The 20,515-nt window shown below is 38.5% G+C and overlaps 1 protein-coding gene across 4 annotated transcripts in view; it reads right to left on the reverse strand.

The window, feature by feature from the left end:
- Window positions 1-20,515, reverse strand: part of FBN1 (fibrillin 1) — a 158,960-nt gene that overhangs the window by 55,724 nt on the left and 82,721 nt on the right. For all 4 annotated transcript variants that reach the window (XM_075431333.1, XM_075431334.1, XM_075431335.1 and 1 more), the window contains exons 15-29: window positions 18,595-18,717; window positions 17,144-17,296; window positions 14,924-14,977; window positions 13,910-14,035; window positions 10,590-10,715; window positions 9,812-9,931; window positions 8,714-8,851; window positions 7,705-7,755; window positions 4,982-5,107; window positions 3,957-4,181; window positions 2,551-2,676; window positions 2,330-2,458; window positions 1,727-1,852; window positions 1,465-1,590; window positions 480-602 (exon numbers count right to left, since the gene is read on the reverse strand). In XM_075431333.1, the coding sequence (XP_075287448.1) occupies window positions 480-602; window positions 1,465-1,590; window positions 1,727-1,852; window positions 2,330-2,458; window positions 2,551-2,676; window positions 3,957-4,181; window positions 4,982-5,107; window positions 7,705-7,755; window positions 8,714-8,851; window positions 9,812-9,931; window positions 10,590-10,715; window positions 13,910-14,035; window positions 14,924-14,977; window positions 17,144-17,296; window positions 18,595-18,717 (1,872 nt within the window). The remainder of the gene's footprint in view (window positions 1-479; window positions 603-1,464; window positions 1,591-1,726; window positions 1,853-2,329; window positions 2,459-2,550; window positions 2,677-3,956; window positions 4,182-4,981; window positions 5,108-7,704; window positions 7,756-8,713; window positions 8,852-9,811; window positions 9,932-10,589; window positions 10,716-13,909; window positions 14,036-14,923; window positions 14,978-17,143; window positions 17,297-18,594; window positions 18,718-20,515) is intronic.

Raw genomic sequence — 20,515 nt, forward strand, 5'->3', positions numbered from 1 at the left:
GCTTAAGAGCAGATACCACACAACCACAGAACAGAGCAATCAGCTCCTTTTCTAGCATTTGTCTATTCTTTCCCCAACATAACCATACAGTACACATGCAGAGCATTATAGTTTATGTTTATGATAATTCTTTCCATTGACTTCAACACATTTTGGATTTGGATCTAATATAATATCTTAAGGGAGAAAATGTATCTCCTACTGAAAAAATTACAGCTTTTTGTTACCAAACTCAGAATCAACTTGTACACTTCCTGATATTATGAAGAATCAATTCGCTTCAAAGCAAATCAGTCTGCAGTTGTCCAATTCTGACACTCTGAAGATGTTTACTTTAGAAAGAGAACTTCACTTTACATGCATTAATTTTTTTTTTAACAGTGTATTTGTGACAATAGCTTGAATCTTAAAAAAGAGGTCCATTTTTAAACTACTGAAATAATCCCTTCCAGAAGAAAAGTTTTCAAAATCCCTCTTACCAGTGCATGTCCTGTGGTCTGGCATGAGTGCAAAGCCTTGTTTACAGCTACATTCATAGCTTCCCTCTGAGTTTGTACAGAAGTTCTCACAGCCGCCATTCATTATACTGCACTCATCAATATCTAAAAAGGAGAGAATTACAGTTAAAACCCACAATACCTTTTACTTTAAGGCACATTTCCAGGACACACTTTGAGTCAGCTTTCCAGTACAGCATCAATCCAGAATCTACACTTGGTATTTGCACACTCCTTAAACATTCAAGTGTTTGCAAATATAGGTATTGGGATGGATGTCGGGAAAACCAGGGAGGGAAAGAGATGATATTATCTCACTGCATATACAAACAGCTCTGTAGTTCTCTTCCTACGTATAAAACTACAACTGTTGGATTACCACAGTATCATGAAGACAACAAAGTTTCAAGAGAAAAAAATTATCTACCAGGCAGAATTAAAGCCAGTGGTTTTTTAATACATTTCTGTGGCACAATAAAATGTATGCATATAAAAGAATGCACAATACATGACCTAAGCTAAATGTCATTTACAAAATGTGGAAAAAAACTGGAAAGGCCCTATATTTGAGACAATTGCAGATCAAATTAGGAAAAATTCAATTGAACCACGATTACACTCCATGGTCTGTCAGAAATGCTGATTTTTAATTAAAATATGGAACTCAGGATTTAACAAGATATTCCCTCTTAATGATCAAAGTCTGCAGTCTTAGGCTATTAAAAATAGTATGCTATTTTATGCATCTTCATTGAATTACCAGAGAAAGTGAGCTGTCATAAATTCATTCATTCCTCACAAGTAATGCATGTGCACATTTTGGGGTTTTTGCATACTATTTTGACAGACTGCACTAGGTTTTTGAATCACGTTTTAAAATGTCTTTATACAACTACTAAAAATAAAAGAGTTACTTCTGTTTTATCTTCCCTATTCACTAGAGATCCCTCGAAGACTTTGTCCTTACCAACACAGTATAACTTGTCAGGTGTGGACTGATACCCAGGGTCACAAGCACACTGATATTTTCCAATCAGGTTGACACAACGTCCGTTTCGGCACAGGCTGGTGCTTAGGTCACATTCATTAATGTCTGTTGCAAAAGAAAAAGAGGAACGTATTTTAGGTCTGAATTAAAATGATACTAAAGCAAATATTGTATACGCACGTGCAGCACAACAGCAGTATAAAAAGCTGTGCAAAATATTGATTTTGCCTGCATGTCTCACCTACACATGCAGAGATATTTGGTGATATCTGATGGCCTGGAGGACAGTCGCACCGAAAACTTCCCTCTGTGTTGATGCAGGTGCCACCTCGGCAGAGAAGGGGATTGCGCTGACACTCGTCGATGTCTGTGTGGAGAAAGGAAGGCACATCACTTTAGGGGCCAGCACTGCCAGAGCAACTGGCCATTCCTCCCCATAGTCTGCTACCCATTCACAGCACCATCTGCCTAGATCCCCTCTGGAGCCATTCCTACAGCTAGTCATGCCTTAAACCACAGTGCAGTTAAAAAAATGAAATAAATTCAAAAAAGGCTTCTTTCCAAAGTTCAGGATGGTGCCCCACTTAGCAAAATGGGGGTTGTGGGGATAAATTTAACATCCTAAAATCCTGATCCTTGTTCATGTATGCTTTGGCATCCTGCAGAAGCAGCAAATTCAAATTCAGGGTGGAAATCAAGTTAAAGTGAGCTTTAAGAAGAGTCACAAAATAAAAGGGACCTAACCCCAGGTGCACTCCAACCTTCAAAAAATAAAAAATCAACCAGGTACAGCATACTAGTACATAGCATACTATTGCACATCTATGGTCTATAAAAAGCATACCCATGCAGTTTTTCATCATCATAAATCCACTTTCATAGCCTTCAAAACATTCACATTCAAAGTCTCCAGGAGTGTTGACACAGATGCCTTGGCCACAAAGATCAGGAGAGATGCGGCATTCATCAATATCTGTAACATAAAACACATTCACAGTATTTTCAAAGGAGTTCAGTTTTCCCTTTTCAAATCAAAGTTATGAGAGATACATCCACGCAGTTTACCTGTGCAATTCCTCTCCTCAGAATCAAGGGCAAATCCACTGTCACATCTACACTTAAAACTGCCAATGGTGTTTCTGCATTTTCCATGGGTACAAAGACTGGGGACCATTTTACATTCATTGATATCTAAAAATGAAGCAGTAAGGACATATGATGTTATCGCTTCATATGAGAACAGCGCACAAAAGAACAATGCCGACTTCAGAGCTCATCCTTTCTCACGATAATGACCCCTCCTTTTGGGAAAATTGTAGACCAAACTACATAAACTGATACTGACTTCCACCTAACCAACAACATAGACACTCTACACTGGAACTGCCAAGAGCACTTTCTGCCATAAAATCGTATTAGTCTTCCCCTTTGTTCTGCAGGATCTGATCTACAGCTTCCTGAAGTCAACAGTAAGATTTCAGTGGACAAAGGATCAAATCTACAAGGACAAAGGGGGCTTCCAAAAGAACCACTCTGTCTTCTGGTTTCCAAGAAAAAAAAGTGACTTCCATGAGTCACAGAAAACATAATGAGCATAAATAAAAGCACATGTCACTTTATGGGTAATTAATGGCTTAGTAACTGTTTATAAAACTAAGACGGAAACCAATAACAGCAATTGTCATTCATATATATTTTCCTCTCCTTCCAGACTTCAGAATGGTTAGGTTTTAGGTAACTGGCTTTCTTTATAAACATATTCACATCCATTTGTGCTTCTGACATTGTCCAGCTTAACCCCACTTGTAACCCTGGGGAGACAGCTTTCAGCATGTGACGCTAGGGTGTCACTGTGTGACTCCCATGTAATGCTGGAAGTTTACCAGCAACAGTCATAACAAGACTTGGTTTACAGTAAATTAAATTCTGCTGGTTTCAGCTATCATCCTGGAAACATTTTTCTCTAATTCCCCAAGTAGCTCCACAAGAAATTCACAGAATTATTCATCCTCCCTTGCTTGCTCCACAGTAGAATTAAAGTTATTGCACCCTGCACAGGTAAGAAGGATTGCTCTTCTAATACATCCAAAGCTGACTGCTCAGTTTGTTCTAGTTCTTGTACTATGAGGTGCCAGGATTTCAAAGCTATTCCATCAGCCACAGGAGCCATCAGATGCTACACACAACATTGTGGAAAGTCAGGCACAATTTAACCTCTCTAGTAGAGACACAAATTCAGTGTTTTGAGGCTGCAGTATTATATGGTATTCTGTGACACAGACTAAATTATTTTGTGTTTTATCCTGGCCTTAATTTCCATGAAACCTAAATGGATCTTCAAACGTGCCTTAAGGTGAGTGAAGTGCCTGACCATCACTGAAATCTTCAAACACACAGGAATTGTCCAAGGGAAGAGTAAAAGCAAAAGCCAGCAGGATTTGCTGGCAACAAACTACAAATTGATCGCATACCTTTAGAGAAAGGTTTCCCAGTTATTTCTATCTTTGTAGAGAACCCAGATCCTCTTGGACAAAGAGCTTCAAATTCAGGTGATCCCTTCAGAGGACATTCCTCACACTCAAAGCCCCATGCTGCTCCCACTGAACAGCAGCAAGCATCCATTCGGTGCCGGCCCGGTATTTGTGAGGTGCACTGCTCATCTTCATGCTGCAGATAGCAACTCTCCAAGCGAATGTCTGTTGGGCAATTGAACAATATGTTGAGAGAGAAAGAGAAAATTTAGTTCACCGCAGAGGAATCCTTTTCCTTCACAGAGCAGTTTGCTCCATGTTTTTGTGGACTCAGAGGAGCGTACCGAGCATGCTGCCTAATTTCTAACAGCAATATTTTAACGCTGAACTCAGCAATTAAGAGTTGAAGTAAGTTTACAGCACCATTCTGAAAAATGGTTTTCAACACTTGAAGTAAATTTTGCATCAGGATTTTATTCATTCCAGCTTACCATACCTATATGAGGCCTTTTAATTACTACAAGCTATGCCTTGTTCTTAGGCATTTATTGTCATAAAGGGACAAAGGTTTTTGGACGGACAGCATACAAAACTTTAACATTCTGTTGCACCCTCCAATAAGGTGTACGGTGTGGCTAGGCACACCACATCCCTCCTCAGATGCCTGAGCTCTGGCCCACAATGGTCCCCACCGCCACAGTTCCAACCTTGCTGATTTCAGTGAGGCTGTGAATGAAGAGTGCTAAGAGCACAGATCATCTATAGGGACTTGTCAGATGAACAATCTGGAACTAAATCAATGGTATGCACCAGCTAGCACATGGTGATGGGCTTTAGCTACTACCGTTGGGATCTGTTCATATTCTAGTTCAACTAAGCTCATGCCCTTGACTGATCCCATTTGAAAATTACTTATATGGACACAAATCATTCTCCTTACTCTTAAGAAAACATGCAGCACAAACATTGCTCACCACGCAGATTTGCTCTTCCCTAGTAGACCTGTAAATGGATTTAATACCTACCAAGACATGTCCGTCCAGAAGCATCTAAAGTCATTCCACTGGGGCACTGGCAAACAAAGGATCCCAAGGTATTGACACACTGCCCATTTGTACAGACTCCAGGAAACACCTCACATTCATTTACATCTATTTCAAAACAAAATGTGAATAAAAGTAATCACTAGCAAGCTAAATACGAACAAATCAGAAAAAAAGATGAACATTGTAATGTTTGGTTTTTAGGATGAAATACAAAACCACAGCAGTTTACAGGGCCTGAAAAAATCCCACATGTTTGGGATTTCTTACGCAAGTCAGCCAGAAATAATTACAGAAAATTGCTGATTATTAGAAATAATACATGTTGCTATTCGCCATTCCTACACATACTGAAAACAAACTCAAAAGTAACAAAAAAAAAAAAGAGAGGGACAATTCAAAATTATATCAATTTTCACACTCACTGTGGGCCAGATTTTTGAAGCAAATGGGCAAAGAAAGAAAAAGGTAAGTGCATAATGAGATTATGCATTATTCAAATGAGATTAAGTTATGCTGTATTTTTTTAATGTTTTTTAAAATTTTCATATTTTCCATGTTTGTGTCTTATCAGATACACCTCTGCATGTCTGGAAATTACAAACACTGTTTGAAATCTGGCTCTATGACCTTGTCAGCAATCAGTAACTTTAAATAGATTAAAATAAACTCCTTATAACTGCAAACAGAGTTTAACTTCATTAAGTAAAGATTATAATTCTACATTTAAGTGGCAAACTTAGCACTTTTGGTAAGGATAATTTGATTAACTGTGTTAGCTTGGCCTGAGCATAAATCAATGTTTAGTAATCTAAGTGTGGGGTCCTCCCACCAGTGTCCTTTGTGAAAAGCATACGCTTCACAACTGCCTTTAGGAAAAAGCCTCCAGCATTAAATATGGCCCAAGATGAAGCATTACAATTTTTAATACAGGAGAGGATAAGAACAAGAAATGAGAAAAGAATGACTCTGATAACCTATATGTGAAGACTCACGTATAGACTAATCAAGCAGTGGGTAGGTTGCTAGGCCTCCACACAAAACTCCTGGTGTGAACAAACTCTGCAGCTCTCAAATCGTATGGAGCAGGGTGCAGGATAAACAGGGGGTGGATATCAGTGGCCTCTGCCCCTGAACAGGTATTATAAATAAAAGGCCCGTATTGACTGGAAGGCAGGAAGTAAAGCCAGTGGACTATTAGAAACCACTGAAACACAGTTCACTGCCTGTGAGCAAGATTCCAGCCGACAACTCCAGGGCTCACCCGTAAACTAGAGGAACACCGCCAATTTAGTTTGCTTATTTCTTTACACAAGGTCCATTACTCATTTCATATAGGCTGTGTACGGGAGAACTGAGTATCACCTTTTGGGAACTAAACTTACTCCCTCGTCCTGTCTCTCACTTGCCAGTAAATTTCCTAGACATCTTCCTGTCTTGAAAAATGCTTACATTGGTTGAAACCCAAATATGGCTTCAGTATGTTAAAAGCAGGGGAAACTACTCTCAAAGATCTGGGGCTATCCAGGTCCCATGGAAATGAGAAAGATTAAAGCATGTAATAGATGTAATTCGAAGTGCTGGTAAAGGAAATGCTGAAAACAGTTATGTCTACATCTTGGAAGGATAAACTTTCCATCCCAGCAGTGTTGAAAATGTTCTAAGACTTTCCTTGTGAAAAGAGATAGGTGGGGTCACTCTTTTTTTTTTTTTCCATTTTCTTTCACTTACACACTCCAGAAAGTGTTGCTGAGGTCAGATAAGTTATGTACAGTGGGTCTGCAGCACAGACGTGCCAAGGTATTCAGTCATCATTTGGAAAGCAAAGAAGATGTGTGAGGGTGTTCCTCTTTTTTGTTTTTTCATTTTATTTCATTTTTTTGTTAAGGAAAAAAACAATGTTTCTTTATGGAAGCTACATATGGGAGTAATTTTTAAAAAATACTTTAACTGCAGTGTCATGTCAGATGTTGTCAGTTAGGATGACCCACAGCAGTTTGAGACTCTCTGAGCTTCTGCATATTATGGAAATATGCAGTACTTTGCCAGGGGTTCAAATCAATTCAAATGAAGATAGGGTGGGACCTTCACTTCTCACAGAATAGTATAGAATCATGCCATATCAAGCAAAAAGCTACACATTTAAAAAATCTCCAACCTTTTCTTCAACCAAAGTTTAACTGTGTCATGACTCCTTTTTGTATTTTTTAAATATGACAATGAAACGATGCCTTGGAACATGTCTGATATCATATAATGTTGCGTGAAAGAAAGCCAAGGTTAAGAAAAAAAAAACTAAAACACTTTCACGTGAAATATAGTCTTTAAACATTGTTTTTCTAAAGCATAGTAATGGCTTGTCATATCATTGTATCAATAACGCCTTGTTTTATAACATGTATAAGATGCATACTTTGCCCAAATAGGTTACTCAGTTAACAGTATGCAAAGAGAGAGAACCACCTCCTTGCACTGGCAGACACTATATTTGCAAGTGTGTACTTCGAGATAAACTGTGAGTATGTAGGAATGTTAAACAAACTGAAACCAAATTCATCCCTGACATAACTCTAATGAAGTCAATGGAACTACACGAGGTAAGAATTTGGCATAGTGTCCCCCTCTATGCTAAATTAACCACTTAAATCAAAACACTGGCATTTTTTCATTCAAGCTCTGATTTATGTTAAGGCAACAATAAATACCTTCACACAATGTTCCTCTTATTCTTGAATATCCCTTTTGACATATAGGGTCTGTAAAACAAACAAAAGTGAACTTTTAGAATGCTACAGTCCAAAACTCACTATTAACTTAGTGTGCAAAACTGATCATGTGAAATATTATCTAGAGTTCACTGCCATGAGAAGTCTGAGTGCTTAAACAGTATCTCAGTATTTTCTGAAATAGTAAAGAGATAAGCTGGGGCAACTACATAAAGTACATAGAATGTCAGCCATTACCCTCTTTTGCTTCCCATGTGTCTTAGCTAGCTCACCCAAAAAAGTGGTTATATGATCCCTGCTTCATTCAAATCAATTCATTCATTTAATTTGAGCACAGCAATTACAGCCCTATTTACCATGGATGGATGAGGATGAATTCTGCTAAGATATACAGGATGAATTTAACTAAAGATTTGAACAAAATAGCAGCTTTCAGCATATAGAAGTAACAGTCCACACACATTTCTGCATTCATCAGCTCATACTTGGGTTCCCAGCTCATCGCACAGTTCAGTCTAATTATCAAGTGAATATGCAGAGACCTCAGCTCATTTCTCATCATCTCATCAACTGTATGATTCTCTAGGTCATCAGTTAATCTACAGAGTATAATAACAAGGGCTACTCCCTCTCCCCCCCCTATTACTACACCAAAGATACATTTGTTGCAAACATTTTCTTGGGAGCTCTGGGGAACATGTATCTATTGCTACATCATTAGAAATTCTAGATCATTAATTATGACAAACCATGATAAAGTAATGCTGCAAGTTACAGACTATAGGTGTGGTTCCTTCCCTTCAGAATTTAAACTTGTAAAATGTTTACCACAAAATCCAGAGTAAGAACCTTCTATAGCTACACGCTACGTCTCAAATATTAAAGACTTCTCTTTTTCAGACAATAAGGAATGAGTGCTTAATAATAGAACAAGTTCTGTGACAATAACCTGAATCAGCCTCAGAATAGGAAAAATGAACAGCATTACCTCGTTCACATGGTGTACACGGGCTGCCCCAAGCAGCACCTAGTGAGGAACAGCACTGGGACTTCAGAGTTGCTCCGTTGATATTTATTTCACATCTTCCATCCACTATGTTCTGCCAACAGGTACCCTTAACAGTTTCTGTTTGGAAAAAAAACCCAATGTATTGTCATGCAGCTTGTTTAGCATTATACATTAATTTATTTACAAACACACTTGAATTTAAAGATGAAAAAGACTTATCCTTTCATTGCAACTTACCGCATCACATCTGAATTTATTTTAAAAGCTCTTAATTTATTCTTCTCTAATTTATAGCCTGAAATCATCCCAGCACAGAGCCCTTGAAAATCCTAGTTTATGCTTATTGACCTTAACAGGGAACATCTCAACACCATTCAAGACCCGAGTCATTACATTTATTATGACTGGGATTGGAGGCACATGCGGAAGAACAGGGTAGATGGGAACCCTCTCTAGATCTTCCATTACTCTATTAGATCCCCAGTTTGGATATCTGATCTTCCCACACAGGGAGTGCCAAGAGATAGCTAAAAATCAGACAGAGCTATAGTTCCACAGTTTTCCTCACTGACTAGGCAACAGCTATGAATTACTGTCCCTCCAGAACAGGTAAAGGAAGAAAGTATGAGTCCACAGAGTATCTGAGTCACAGCATTGTTCATGGCTGCTCTTGAGCTGGTCTGGACTGTACGCAACTTACTCATGCTCCATCTCAGATAGAACACTGGCCTTTCCAGACATCATATCTTAACATGTCCACACTTCTTGCACGAGGAATTAAGTGGGTGAGCATAGTCCTGAAGAATTAGTCTTAGCATTTCTGCTTTGTTACCAAAAAAATTTCACCTCTTTCAGATTTGACGTGGAAGCACACCACGCTCCCAAGTGCTAGTCACGCTTCATGTACCCACAGGAATGGTGAAAGCAAACACTTTCTTAACACTGTTTCTGTAATGTTTTCCACTAAATTTATCTATACAAGTTATTTTTAAATGTCTTCGAAACTTGGTGTACAATGTTTGTATGTCATTGGGCGTTTTCAACCAGCAAACACAAAATCTTCTGAAGAATAAATACCTATGCAGATGGTTCTGGTCGTATCCAAAGTACTTTCAGGAGAACATTCACAAGCAAAAGAGCCTGGTGTGTTTTTGCACACCCCATTAACACAGGGGTTAGATTCACACTCATCAATATCTAGAAGAGAAACACACTACCGTTAGTGCCAGCATTAACAAAAACATGTATGGCCTTTTTCAGCTTAGGGAAGAATGGAAGAAGCTTTCTTCATGACCATTTTTTTCTGCTATTCTGTTTTTGTATTATGAAACTCTTCACAATAGACTAATGATGCATGTGTCCTAAAGACATATTAACATATTAGAACATTAAAACATTGAACTTGGAAGCAGCATCTCATTTATTCAGTGATATACAGCTATTGCCCTGCTTTGTGGTGATGGGCTGTGTTGTTTAAATGACCTGATACAGATCCTGTCTGCGGCTCAAAAAGGGTTCAAACTAGGAGCCACCTGGCTCTGTTCTCCATACCAGATAACAGATTTTTAAAACTTGGTTCTCAAGTTTTTCTCACCCTTGGCACAGTGTGGGCCCACTGGCAGTAGTCAATTAGGAGAGTGCTAGTACAGACCTAATACAGGCTATTCCATAAGGTTATCTAATGCTTTCATTTTAGCCTTGCCTCTCCTCATTCCCCTACTTCCCCATATAGTTTCTTTATGGTTTTTTTCAGTTCTACACATGATATCCTCATGAAGGTTTGAAGTACTTCTGGCACAATCTGAGAACAATCCAAATGAATAAAAGTAGGATGAAATGGAGTGTTATCTATTACCTTCACATGTCTTTAGGTCAGGAGTGTATACAAATCCTTTTGGACAGGTGCATGCAAAACTTCCAGGGGTATTTCTGCATTGCCCGTTGTCACAAAGCAGCATGTTCAATGCACACTCATCAATGTCTATAATGAAAATCAAGAACTTTTTAAGAAAGAAAACATCGCTGGAATAGCAGCCAAGACAGAACTTCCCTCCTAACAGCCACATTTTATTAGATTTTGTGTACATGGAGAGAAGAAGGGGACAAAGGGGGTAGAGAGAGAGAATACTCACACAAATGATTTGCACTGTTTTTCAAAGACACTAAAAAGATTTCTAGATTATTTTAGTAGACAACAGGCTTGGAATTATTTCAAATGGAAATGACCATTCCAAATAAATTAACACTAAAGATCCCACTTACTGCACCTTACTTTTTCATGAAAACTGCCACTAAAATACTGAACACAATAATAGTTCTATGAATTCAAACCACACAAATCTTACTTAGAGAAAAACAGACATTTTAATCTTGTTTTGTAAGTAAGGAAAAACAAAAAAACAACCCACCCTTCTCTGTATATCTTTGCTGACTTTTTCCTAAGCTTTACTCTTTAGCAGGCTGCTTTGCTTTTATAAGAGCTCATTCTTCCTTTCTACCCATATTCATAATCTGTGACAGCCACACCATGGTTCACAATAAAGCTGTGAATCACACTTCTATCCAGCCTATATTGTGGAATACGTCTACACAGTCTCCAATTCCCTGCACAGCAGCCCCCACAGTCATGAAAGAAATGAGGACAGTATTGGTTTGGAAAGGTTTGCTGGTCATCCTGGTCTTTAAATCACTGTTTTTTCGAAGCTGGCTCTGAACTGTCTTAGACATTATGGTTAACAACGCCAATGTAAGTCTACACTTGCTTCAGAGACGAAAAATTTAAATAGAAATGCTAGTGCTAAATTTTCAGAGCCCTTGGGAAATCCTTGGAAGAGCTGTGGTCATTAGAGGGAAGTTGCAAGAAGGTGGCAATGGGCCATGAATGGCAGGTGAAGACCAGGAGAGACCCCGAGAGCAGACAGTAACAATTGGCTAAGTCAGAGAGGCCTCAGAAAGTGTTGAGAGAAGCTGGGAAGACTCAGAGGGTCAGCAGAGCAGCTGGGAACAGCAAAAGTGCTAGGAAAAGCAGGGAGATTTGCAGAATAAAGCAGACTGTGTGGGAAGCTTCACAGGAGTTCAGAAAAATTGAGAGAGGGCCAGGTGGAACATTATGGAAGAATGGGAAACAGCTGTGATGGAGCACGGATGTGGGCTGCAACACGGTGGGCTGAGGAGCAGCTGGAAAGCTCAGATGGATTGGGAGAAGAGAAGGGATGCCATAAGCTACAGGCAGACACTGAAATGGGACATGGATAATTAAAGCCAAAGAAGAAAATGGGAAAATGGGATGAATTACAGCGTGACTTTTATCAAAGATAGATCAACTATTATTTTTTTTTTAAATAAGATAGTGGCTAGTTTAGACTGGGGTAACACAGATGACTTAAGCTATTTAGGTTTAAGTAGAGAATACAGAACCCAAATAAAATTATTATGTAAGCTGGAGATAACAGGAAGGAATTTAAGAACTTCAAGGTTGTTCCAGAGCTGACTGAAGGAGAGATTACAGTAGGGTATATTAAAAAGGGGAGTAATCACAATGGAGAGAGGATATTAGCAATGCCTTTCAGGGATCAGTCTTGGGATTGGTCCTATAAAATACTCATTGCAATGCAGAAATAAAAAATGAATGGGATGAAAAACTGTGGACAACACTAAGCTTACCAATACAGAGAATCATGCAAGACTAAATTAATCCTGACAATGTGAATGAGAGATACGAGATGAAACATAATCACTAACATTCAAAAGCTCGCAATTAGGGACCAATAACAACATGCTATAAATCAGAACTCACCAACTGAAGGCTAATGAGAACAGAAAACTCTGGGTGTAACTCCCAGTTAGAGGTTGACTTTAATTCCGAAGTATAATATGTATTTCAGAAAAGACTAATGCACTCTAGAATCAGTTTATGCAGGATATTCCTAGGGGCAATGGAAAACTGCTGGCACTTCTATATAAGGCACTGCTCAGACCTCATCAGAACACTGTGCACTGGTCAGATCAGTTGTGCTAAAGAGAAGGCTACAGCCTCTGGTTTTATGAAAAGACTGAACATGTGGATTTGGATAGTTTAGCCAAGCGAGTTTGAGAAAGGATATGATGATTCCTTATAAATACTTTGGGGATAAGTGCTGACATGGTGCTAAGTCAAAGGATAATATTAGTACAACATCAACTGGTAATAAAATGGTCACAAATAAATTTTAACCGGAAACCAGAAGAAATTTCTAATCAGTTGTGCAAAGGAGGTCTTGAACAACGCACCAATGCAGGAGTGGAAGAAAGGAATCTAAAGAGTCTTTAGCTAGGGGCTTTTGATGGGACCGTGTAATGGAACAAAAGAACTGCCAGAATTAAAATTTGTAACAGGAGTCTGCAGGCATCTGATGGGTTTTTTTACATCCCAGATAGCATGAGAATAGACTGGACTGCTACTTATTTGAATTGTTTTTATCCCATGCTACAGTGCTTCCACTGGTCACCTCTAAGGAGCGAGAACAACTTGCTTCACCTTTTCTGTGATGAAAAATTGGCTTTAGCTTTTTTCACTTGTACAACACAGGAAATCAGCCCTAGCTAGAGACACCATGCCATCAGACTCTGCTGGTGCTTCCAATAACAATAAATTTTCCTGTGTCTGGCCAGTCCACTTAACACAGTTAAACCAATAGCTCTGCCTGAAAGTTGAAAGGGAATTTCCCCCAGAGTTGGGAGAAACCGTGTAAGCCTTCCATAGCGTATGGGATGCTCACCTTCTTATAATCAGTCGGGAGTTTTACTTAAATCCTCTGCTCTTGGAGGCACCTACCACACTAGTGATCTTAGATCCCTCCCGCGGTGCAGTAATTGCAGGGTTTGGCTTCTTTTGATTTTGAGCAACAAAATAGTACTGCAGAGTGCATGTTCAGTGGACTTAACTGAACTGGATGTCTACTGCCTCATTGTGTCAGTGATTTGAGTCACTGATGGCAATGGTCCCTTGCAGCCCCACAGTGGAGGATTTTATGAGCATTGCAAAGCAGTGAAATTAAAACAAGAATTCAGCAGAACATCCAGAAATATCAGAGCAGCAGCTACTAAATCTGATGAAGCACTGAAAAAAAAAAAAAAAGGTGAAAGCCGATAAAAACAAGCATCAAACTTCAAAATGAAAAATGGGATATTTCATACCAATACAGTTTTTCCCAGTTGAATCCACTTCATATCCAGGGTTACAAATGCATTTGTATGTTCCATGCAGATTCTCACACCTTCCATTTGGACAGAGATCGGTATCCAGTAAACACTCATTAATATCTACGTAAAGGTAAAAAAAAAACCCAAACCAAAACAAAAAAAACCGTCAGTTGTTGATCGGTTGTGGGAGTTCATTCTCCAAACTAGAAAAAGACATATTTCCAATATCACTAACATTGGCTGCTCCGTATTTATAATCATGTAGTTCTGATTAAGGAATACACATGTAAATATTCACACTCTAGAGAAAAAAGCATCCCTTTCACACTGATGTAAGACGATCTCTAGCCCACAGACATTTGAGAGACTTGCAACTGTAGATAAGAACTAGGATATTAAACTGGAGCCTTACATTTAGAGATGCACATGTACTAATACCCCCCTGTATCTCCTGATTCATAGCATGTCCAGAAGGCATCACTCTCCAAAGCATAAGCATCCCTCCTCTCTGAATGCTTTTCCCTCTAGTAGTGAGCATCGGCTGAGTTTCACAGTTCTACAACTACAAAGTTGTCACTGTAACCATTTGCTCCTTCTCTGTAATTACCCTAACTCTTGTCAGGCTGGCCTATGTGACACATGAAGACACACAAGGGAACTCCATGTTCAACATGGTTTTATTCTTCAGGATGATTTCAGTTGAAATGTGCAAATATGACTTGCATATACCATTTCTAAGTCCTATAGGCAATAACATTTCTCACAATTTGCCATTATTTTATAACAGCACTCCTACATTTTATGGCAGAGAGGGTGCATTGGTGAAATGGCATGCTCCATTCATTTTATCCTAAATTATTCTAACATGTTGCAAACAGCCATTTGAACAAGCCTTCCTCCCATTCTTTCCTGCCTTTATCCCCACCAGCATGTCTAACAAATCAAAGATACCAAAGTAACACATTTAGACAGAACTGCTATAGTCTGAATTACATCAGGTGATCTTACCATTGCCTCCTGCAGTCATGCCCGTTCCACTGCTGCATAGAGCCTGATATTCAGCTGGAAAAATATTAAAATACTTACTGGAACATTCTTTCCTAGCTCATTGCTTTCAGCATCATCATTTATAATATGCCAGTTAATTATCTGAATGAAATAACATGCCTTTCCATTATTCTAACAACATTAATAGCCTCACAGTGTTCCGAACCTGTGAAGCATTTTAACAGATTCAGGGTCTGCATCTGCTCATAAAGATGGATGACTAAAAACTTCACATGGTGAACTTAGGCATTTAGGAATAGACATGAACTTCATGCTGGCCCTCCTATACAAATGAACCACAACATATTCACAGCAAGATTATCCAGGACTCTTATGTCCGAGCCCACGTTCAAGGTACACATTCACAGTGACCAGGAAACAGAAAAAGTTTTCCTATAAATCTAGACTATATTTAACTCCATTCAGCAGGAGCTCATAGCAGATAAAGGATCTCTTATTCTTAAAAAAAAAAAAAATCATTAAAATAGGTATCAAAGTATCTCAAATGTCTCAATTACTGCTGGGTTCAAGTTCTTCTTTCAAGTTCAGAACAATTATCAGAATAAACTGACAGCCAGATCATCATTAATTGTTGCCATATAGGTCAGCATTTTCCAATATATTTGCACTTTAATAACAGCCCAAATAATTACACTGCTAAAATTAATAAATATTAAAAGTATTTATGGAATTAGCCATCTTGTCTGTAAGGAAAATCACTTGAAACACATCTCCCAATATTATCGTAACCAGCAGATTAATACATACCCCTGTTTGAACCAAATAATTACTGCCACTGTATGTGAAAGCAGACCTGCTCTGTACATCAGCAAAACTTTTAGTCTAGAATGGCAGGAACTTCTGCAAAGAGTTTCTGAGGAGCACAGAGACACAAACGTCTTCCTTTCGGGAATTTTTTTCCGTGTCTCTGATACAATGCTTCATCTAAGAAATCTTCTTCTTCCCTCCCCTACTCAAAGCCCAAAGAAATGCTACACCCTACATGAGATGGCATTTTTCAACAGTTGAAGAGGTGGGCAAAATAACACAGGAAAAACAGATTCCACGTAAGTAAATGTTCTGCTCAAGTAATTAAAACATAAAACAGAATTCAATGATACAGAGTCCAACATTTACAACAGATTTCCACTTTACTGTACAATAAAGAGGGCCCACTGGCACCAGCAGAGGCTGCTGGAAAGGCTCCTTCCTATTCCGGTAACATTTCCTTGGTGTTTTGCTATTCTAAACAACCTAACTTGTTATGAAACGGTAGTCGGCAAGTTCCTGCTGAAGAGCTCACATCAGCTCAACCACTCTAATTTGTTCCAACTGGTTTTGTCTCCTTAACGCTTTTCATAAAGCTATCAGTTAAAACTGAGATTTAAAAAATAAACCTAAAATTATTTTTGCTTACAAAGCAGATAGCATATTAGTATGAGATGCTTTTGAACTACATATCGAATGATGTATTTTATTTATATGCAACAACAAATTTGCTGAATGAAAAGAATCACTCAACAAAGTTGGACCTCAAACTAACTCCCTGCAGTCAGTCACCTCCACGAAACCACGGTCTCTTTGTTTACTCGCTTCACAACAAGGACTGTGACAGCACAGTCTTCTTGGAAGAAGTGCTTTCCTAAAAGCAGATTCTGCCCATGAGAATGATTAGGAGACAAGTTATGTTCCAGACAGCTTTGCTTGATGAGGATTTCAGTGACAAACTCAAGTATTTGGTTTTGCATTGACTGTCCAAAGGCTAGTTACTGTATAAACAATTTCAGATCAATTGAAGGATATAGAATTCAGGCAGCAAACATCTGACTGACAGGTGTATGTAAGGAGTTGAATAATGTTTCCATTAATAACTTGAGGTCAAAATTATATTTTTTGCTATCCACATCTATCAAAATAGAGTTTGTTGTTTGAAATTCTGTTGTAATGCATGTAACATCTCTAGACTCATACATGGCATTTACTGTTGCTTCAGTATGTTTTCTCCTGTACGCTTCCAACATACAAAATAGCAGATTGCTCAAAATATACAACATTCTCTACAACAATTTAACCCTCCTGACGTAGGGTGCAATACTAATACAAAACTGCATTTCACCTTTCTAAAAACAGTTTATCAATATAAAGCTTAGATTAGAGTATGTACCAGTAAATACGCCGTACCTGAATTTTGTGCTGGGCAAGGCTGACAAGGCTCCCCAAAGGCATAGTCAGTGCTGGCACAACAGCACTCTGATTTTGTAACTGCACCAGTTAACGGTCTCACGCATTGTCCTCTCTTGTAGCCACCATAGCATGTGCTTCGCATATGTGTATCTGAGGAAAGACATCTGTCTTAATCCTGCCATAGCCAACTATACTGACATAAATTACAACAAGTATTAAATGTAGCTCAGGTGTCATAAACACCATAAAATAGCTGTCAAAACAAAACATCTTTCACCATTTCCCTATGCTTTTCACCCACCCATATCCTCACCCCACTTGGGACAGGGAATTCTTTTTCCTCATGCTCCCAAGAGTTCAGACGTACAAACTAGTCACTGCATTTAACGACTCAATATGCATTAGTGAACGACTAGGGGAACAATCAATACTTAAACTTGAACTAGCAAGAAACCACGGGGAAAAGGGACAAAGTCTCTGCCTTGTGATAGGAACATTACTCACTTGTAACTTGACAGGCCCCGTGGCAGGATCTCAGAGCTAGAACCCAGTATATCTCAAAACTTCCAAAAAAACTCAGTATTGTTTACTTCACTTTATTCTTGGAGTTAGAGGACTTATTTAATTTTAACAGGAAGTATTTTCTCTCCCCCTCCCAACCTTGTTAGTTGTCTCTGATTCATCAAGGCTAAAATCACCACTGGTGCAACACCCTGGATTAAGCCCACTAAGGCCACATGAAAGCTTTTGTTTTCATTTTATACCTGAGAAAAGGCAGAATGAGAGAAAAAGGAAAACTTGCATAAGGAAAATGTCACCAAACATGCTGTCATTAAAAAACTCTTTTCTTTGTCTTTTTACAAGCAAAGAAAAGTCAGTAATGCAATTCCAGTGCATAAGATCTAAAATGTTTATCTTTTCAGGTCCACAGGTGACATTTCTCACTTTTCAAAAACTGGCCAATAATGGCTGCCAGACAGATTAGAATTTTAAAATCAAACACCTCAAACATGTTTCACTTGTAGAGAAACGGGCAGAAGTAAAAAAAAATCGGTATGTCCCACTTTAAAAAGAGGTGAAAGAGTAATTCAATCTTTAAGCTTAGTGACAAATGAAGAATTTAACATTGACAGAAATGAGGCAAAATCTCACCTACTCAAAACTGATACAGCACTACTCACCTCCAACAGCACTATGCTGTATAATCTACCTGCCCTTGTGATTTGGCCCACACATTTTTTCTCTTTAAATGCAAAGGAAAAGAAAAAAAGAGCAAAATAGGCTATGACAGTAAATATCCCAGAGCTACTAGTATCCACTGTACCTACCACCCACCAATCCATGAAAAAATGATAAATTCTACATTCAAACCTGATCTGTCCATCAGTCTAACACTAATGCCTTAACATTGGTTAATTGTGACTCGCCACAGATTAAGCTTGTCTTACCAACACACACACGTCCGTCCAGTCCTACTGCAAGGCCAGGGAAGCATTCACATCTGAAAGAGCCATCAGTGTTCACACAGCGCCCGTTCATGCATATTCCAGCTGTCTCACACTCATCGATGTCTGTTAGAAAACAGAATGAGCTTTATTAGAAATTAAATTACATAGTGTTCAATGCCTGGCTGAAACTTGCATTTGTGCAGTTTATTTTCAATGTATCCTGTAGAAAAATAACAAGTGTAAATGTAAACTGGTTTAAGTAAAGGTTTTATCAAGAGTAACAATTAATTCATTCTGTGAAACGGAAGAAGAAAATGCAAAATTCAGGAGAAATAAACAGAACAAAATAATTTCACTCTCCTTGGAGACCAAAAAGGGACTATACTTCCCTAACTTGTTCTCAAGAGGTACATATTCAGATTTAAGGGTCATTCAGGCAAAAACATCATCGGAGGAAGGAGGAAACTGTGACTGCTAAGACAAAGGACTTCTGTAGTGTGTAACAGGGCATTCCCTTTCTCTGTTAACAGTTAATTTATGCTGTAAGGAATAAGTCCAGATAGCAAATCGAATCTTTCACCGCCCCACGAGATGCCTTCTCAGGGCCACCAAAGAATTTCCCTTCCTCCTGCTGTGGGTTCAGTTTTTGGAAGTACATCTGAACGTCCACAGCCAGACCCTGCCCACATGTACTGTCCCTGGTGATATGCATGACAGTTCCCTATCAGATGCTCATTACAGCCCATTTTATAAACTTTCAATGGACAGACTGCACTTCAGTCTCGAAAGGAATTTGTTAATGATTTGAGCCCTGAGCAATTGCTGAGCACAAGCTACCGTCTTTGCCCAACAATAGCACATTGAACAATAAGGCCCTTAGCAACAAAATACAAGAATGAAGCCTTATAATATTAGAATATCACAAAGGGATGTCAAATTAGTAAAAAATTATATAGGCTGTGTACCCTGTTAATAGCAAGACCATTCTCTAGACACAGAGAGCAGGCCATTATTTTATAACTGATTAAGAAAAGGAGTGTTTAAAATATTGTTTGGAAGTATGTATAACCTTTATAAAATAATCACTTCATAACAACTCTCCATAATATATACAAGAGACAGCGTGTGCGACAATTTCCTTTTTTCTGACCTTAAAAGGGCAAATAGAGAGTGAAACACCTCTGTGTTTTACTTAGTTTGTGTTGTTTGGCATAAAACATGGCTTGTATGATCCAAGATCCCTTTTTCAAACTGCATTTTAAAATAGAAGTTATATTTAAGTACATGGGCTCAATTCATTTCTACTTCATCCTGCAATCTTTTGTTCTTTTTCAGACAAATCTTAAATACTTTTCCCACTTTAAATTTAGTCCTTACTCAGTGTAAGTAAAAACAGAGTTGGGACTTCAAAATGTGCCCATACTACTGAACAGTGTAGACAGCTATTTTGTTAGACAACACTGAATTTCTTGGACAGATACAAGTTCTCCTGGGGGGGGGGGGAGGAAGTATTAACTTTCCTTTTTTAAGGTTACTTATAGAAACAGGCAAAGTTACGTTTTTTCCTTTTCCTGTAGTTATTTTTTAAAAAAGATTTTGTAAACTACTAAGAGGTGAAATGTGCAATCCGTTTTCTTTTGCACCAATTTACAACTGTGTTGAAAATACTGTTATAGATGTTTTACAGAAAGGTACAGCAGGTCACTTAGAATTGCACCGATCAGCTGCACAACTGGCTCCAGTAAAGATGGGGCAAAAAGCCTCTCTTTTATCAGGGCTGAGATTCCACTCAACTGCACATACAGACATTAACTCCAAATTTCTAACCTCGACTAAGCTTCGCTGTCTTCTGTGGCAAAAGTCACCATTTGGACGACTTCAAAAAATACTCGTTTTTCTGACTTTTGCCAGAATACCTCAA

The sequence above is a fragment of the Opisthocomus hoazin genome, chromosome 10 (assembly GCF_030867145.1).
Source record: "Opisthocomus hoazin isolate bOpiHoa1 chromosome 10, bOpiHoa1.hap1, whole genome shotgun sequence".
NCBI lineage: Eukaryota > Metazoa > Chordata > Aves > Opisthocomiformes > Opisthocomidae > Opisthocomus > Opisthocomus hoazin.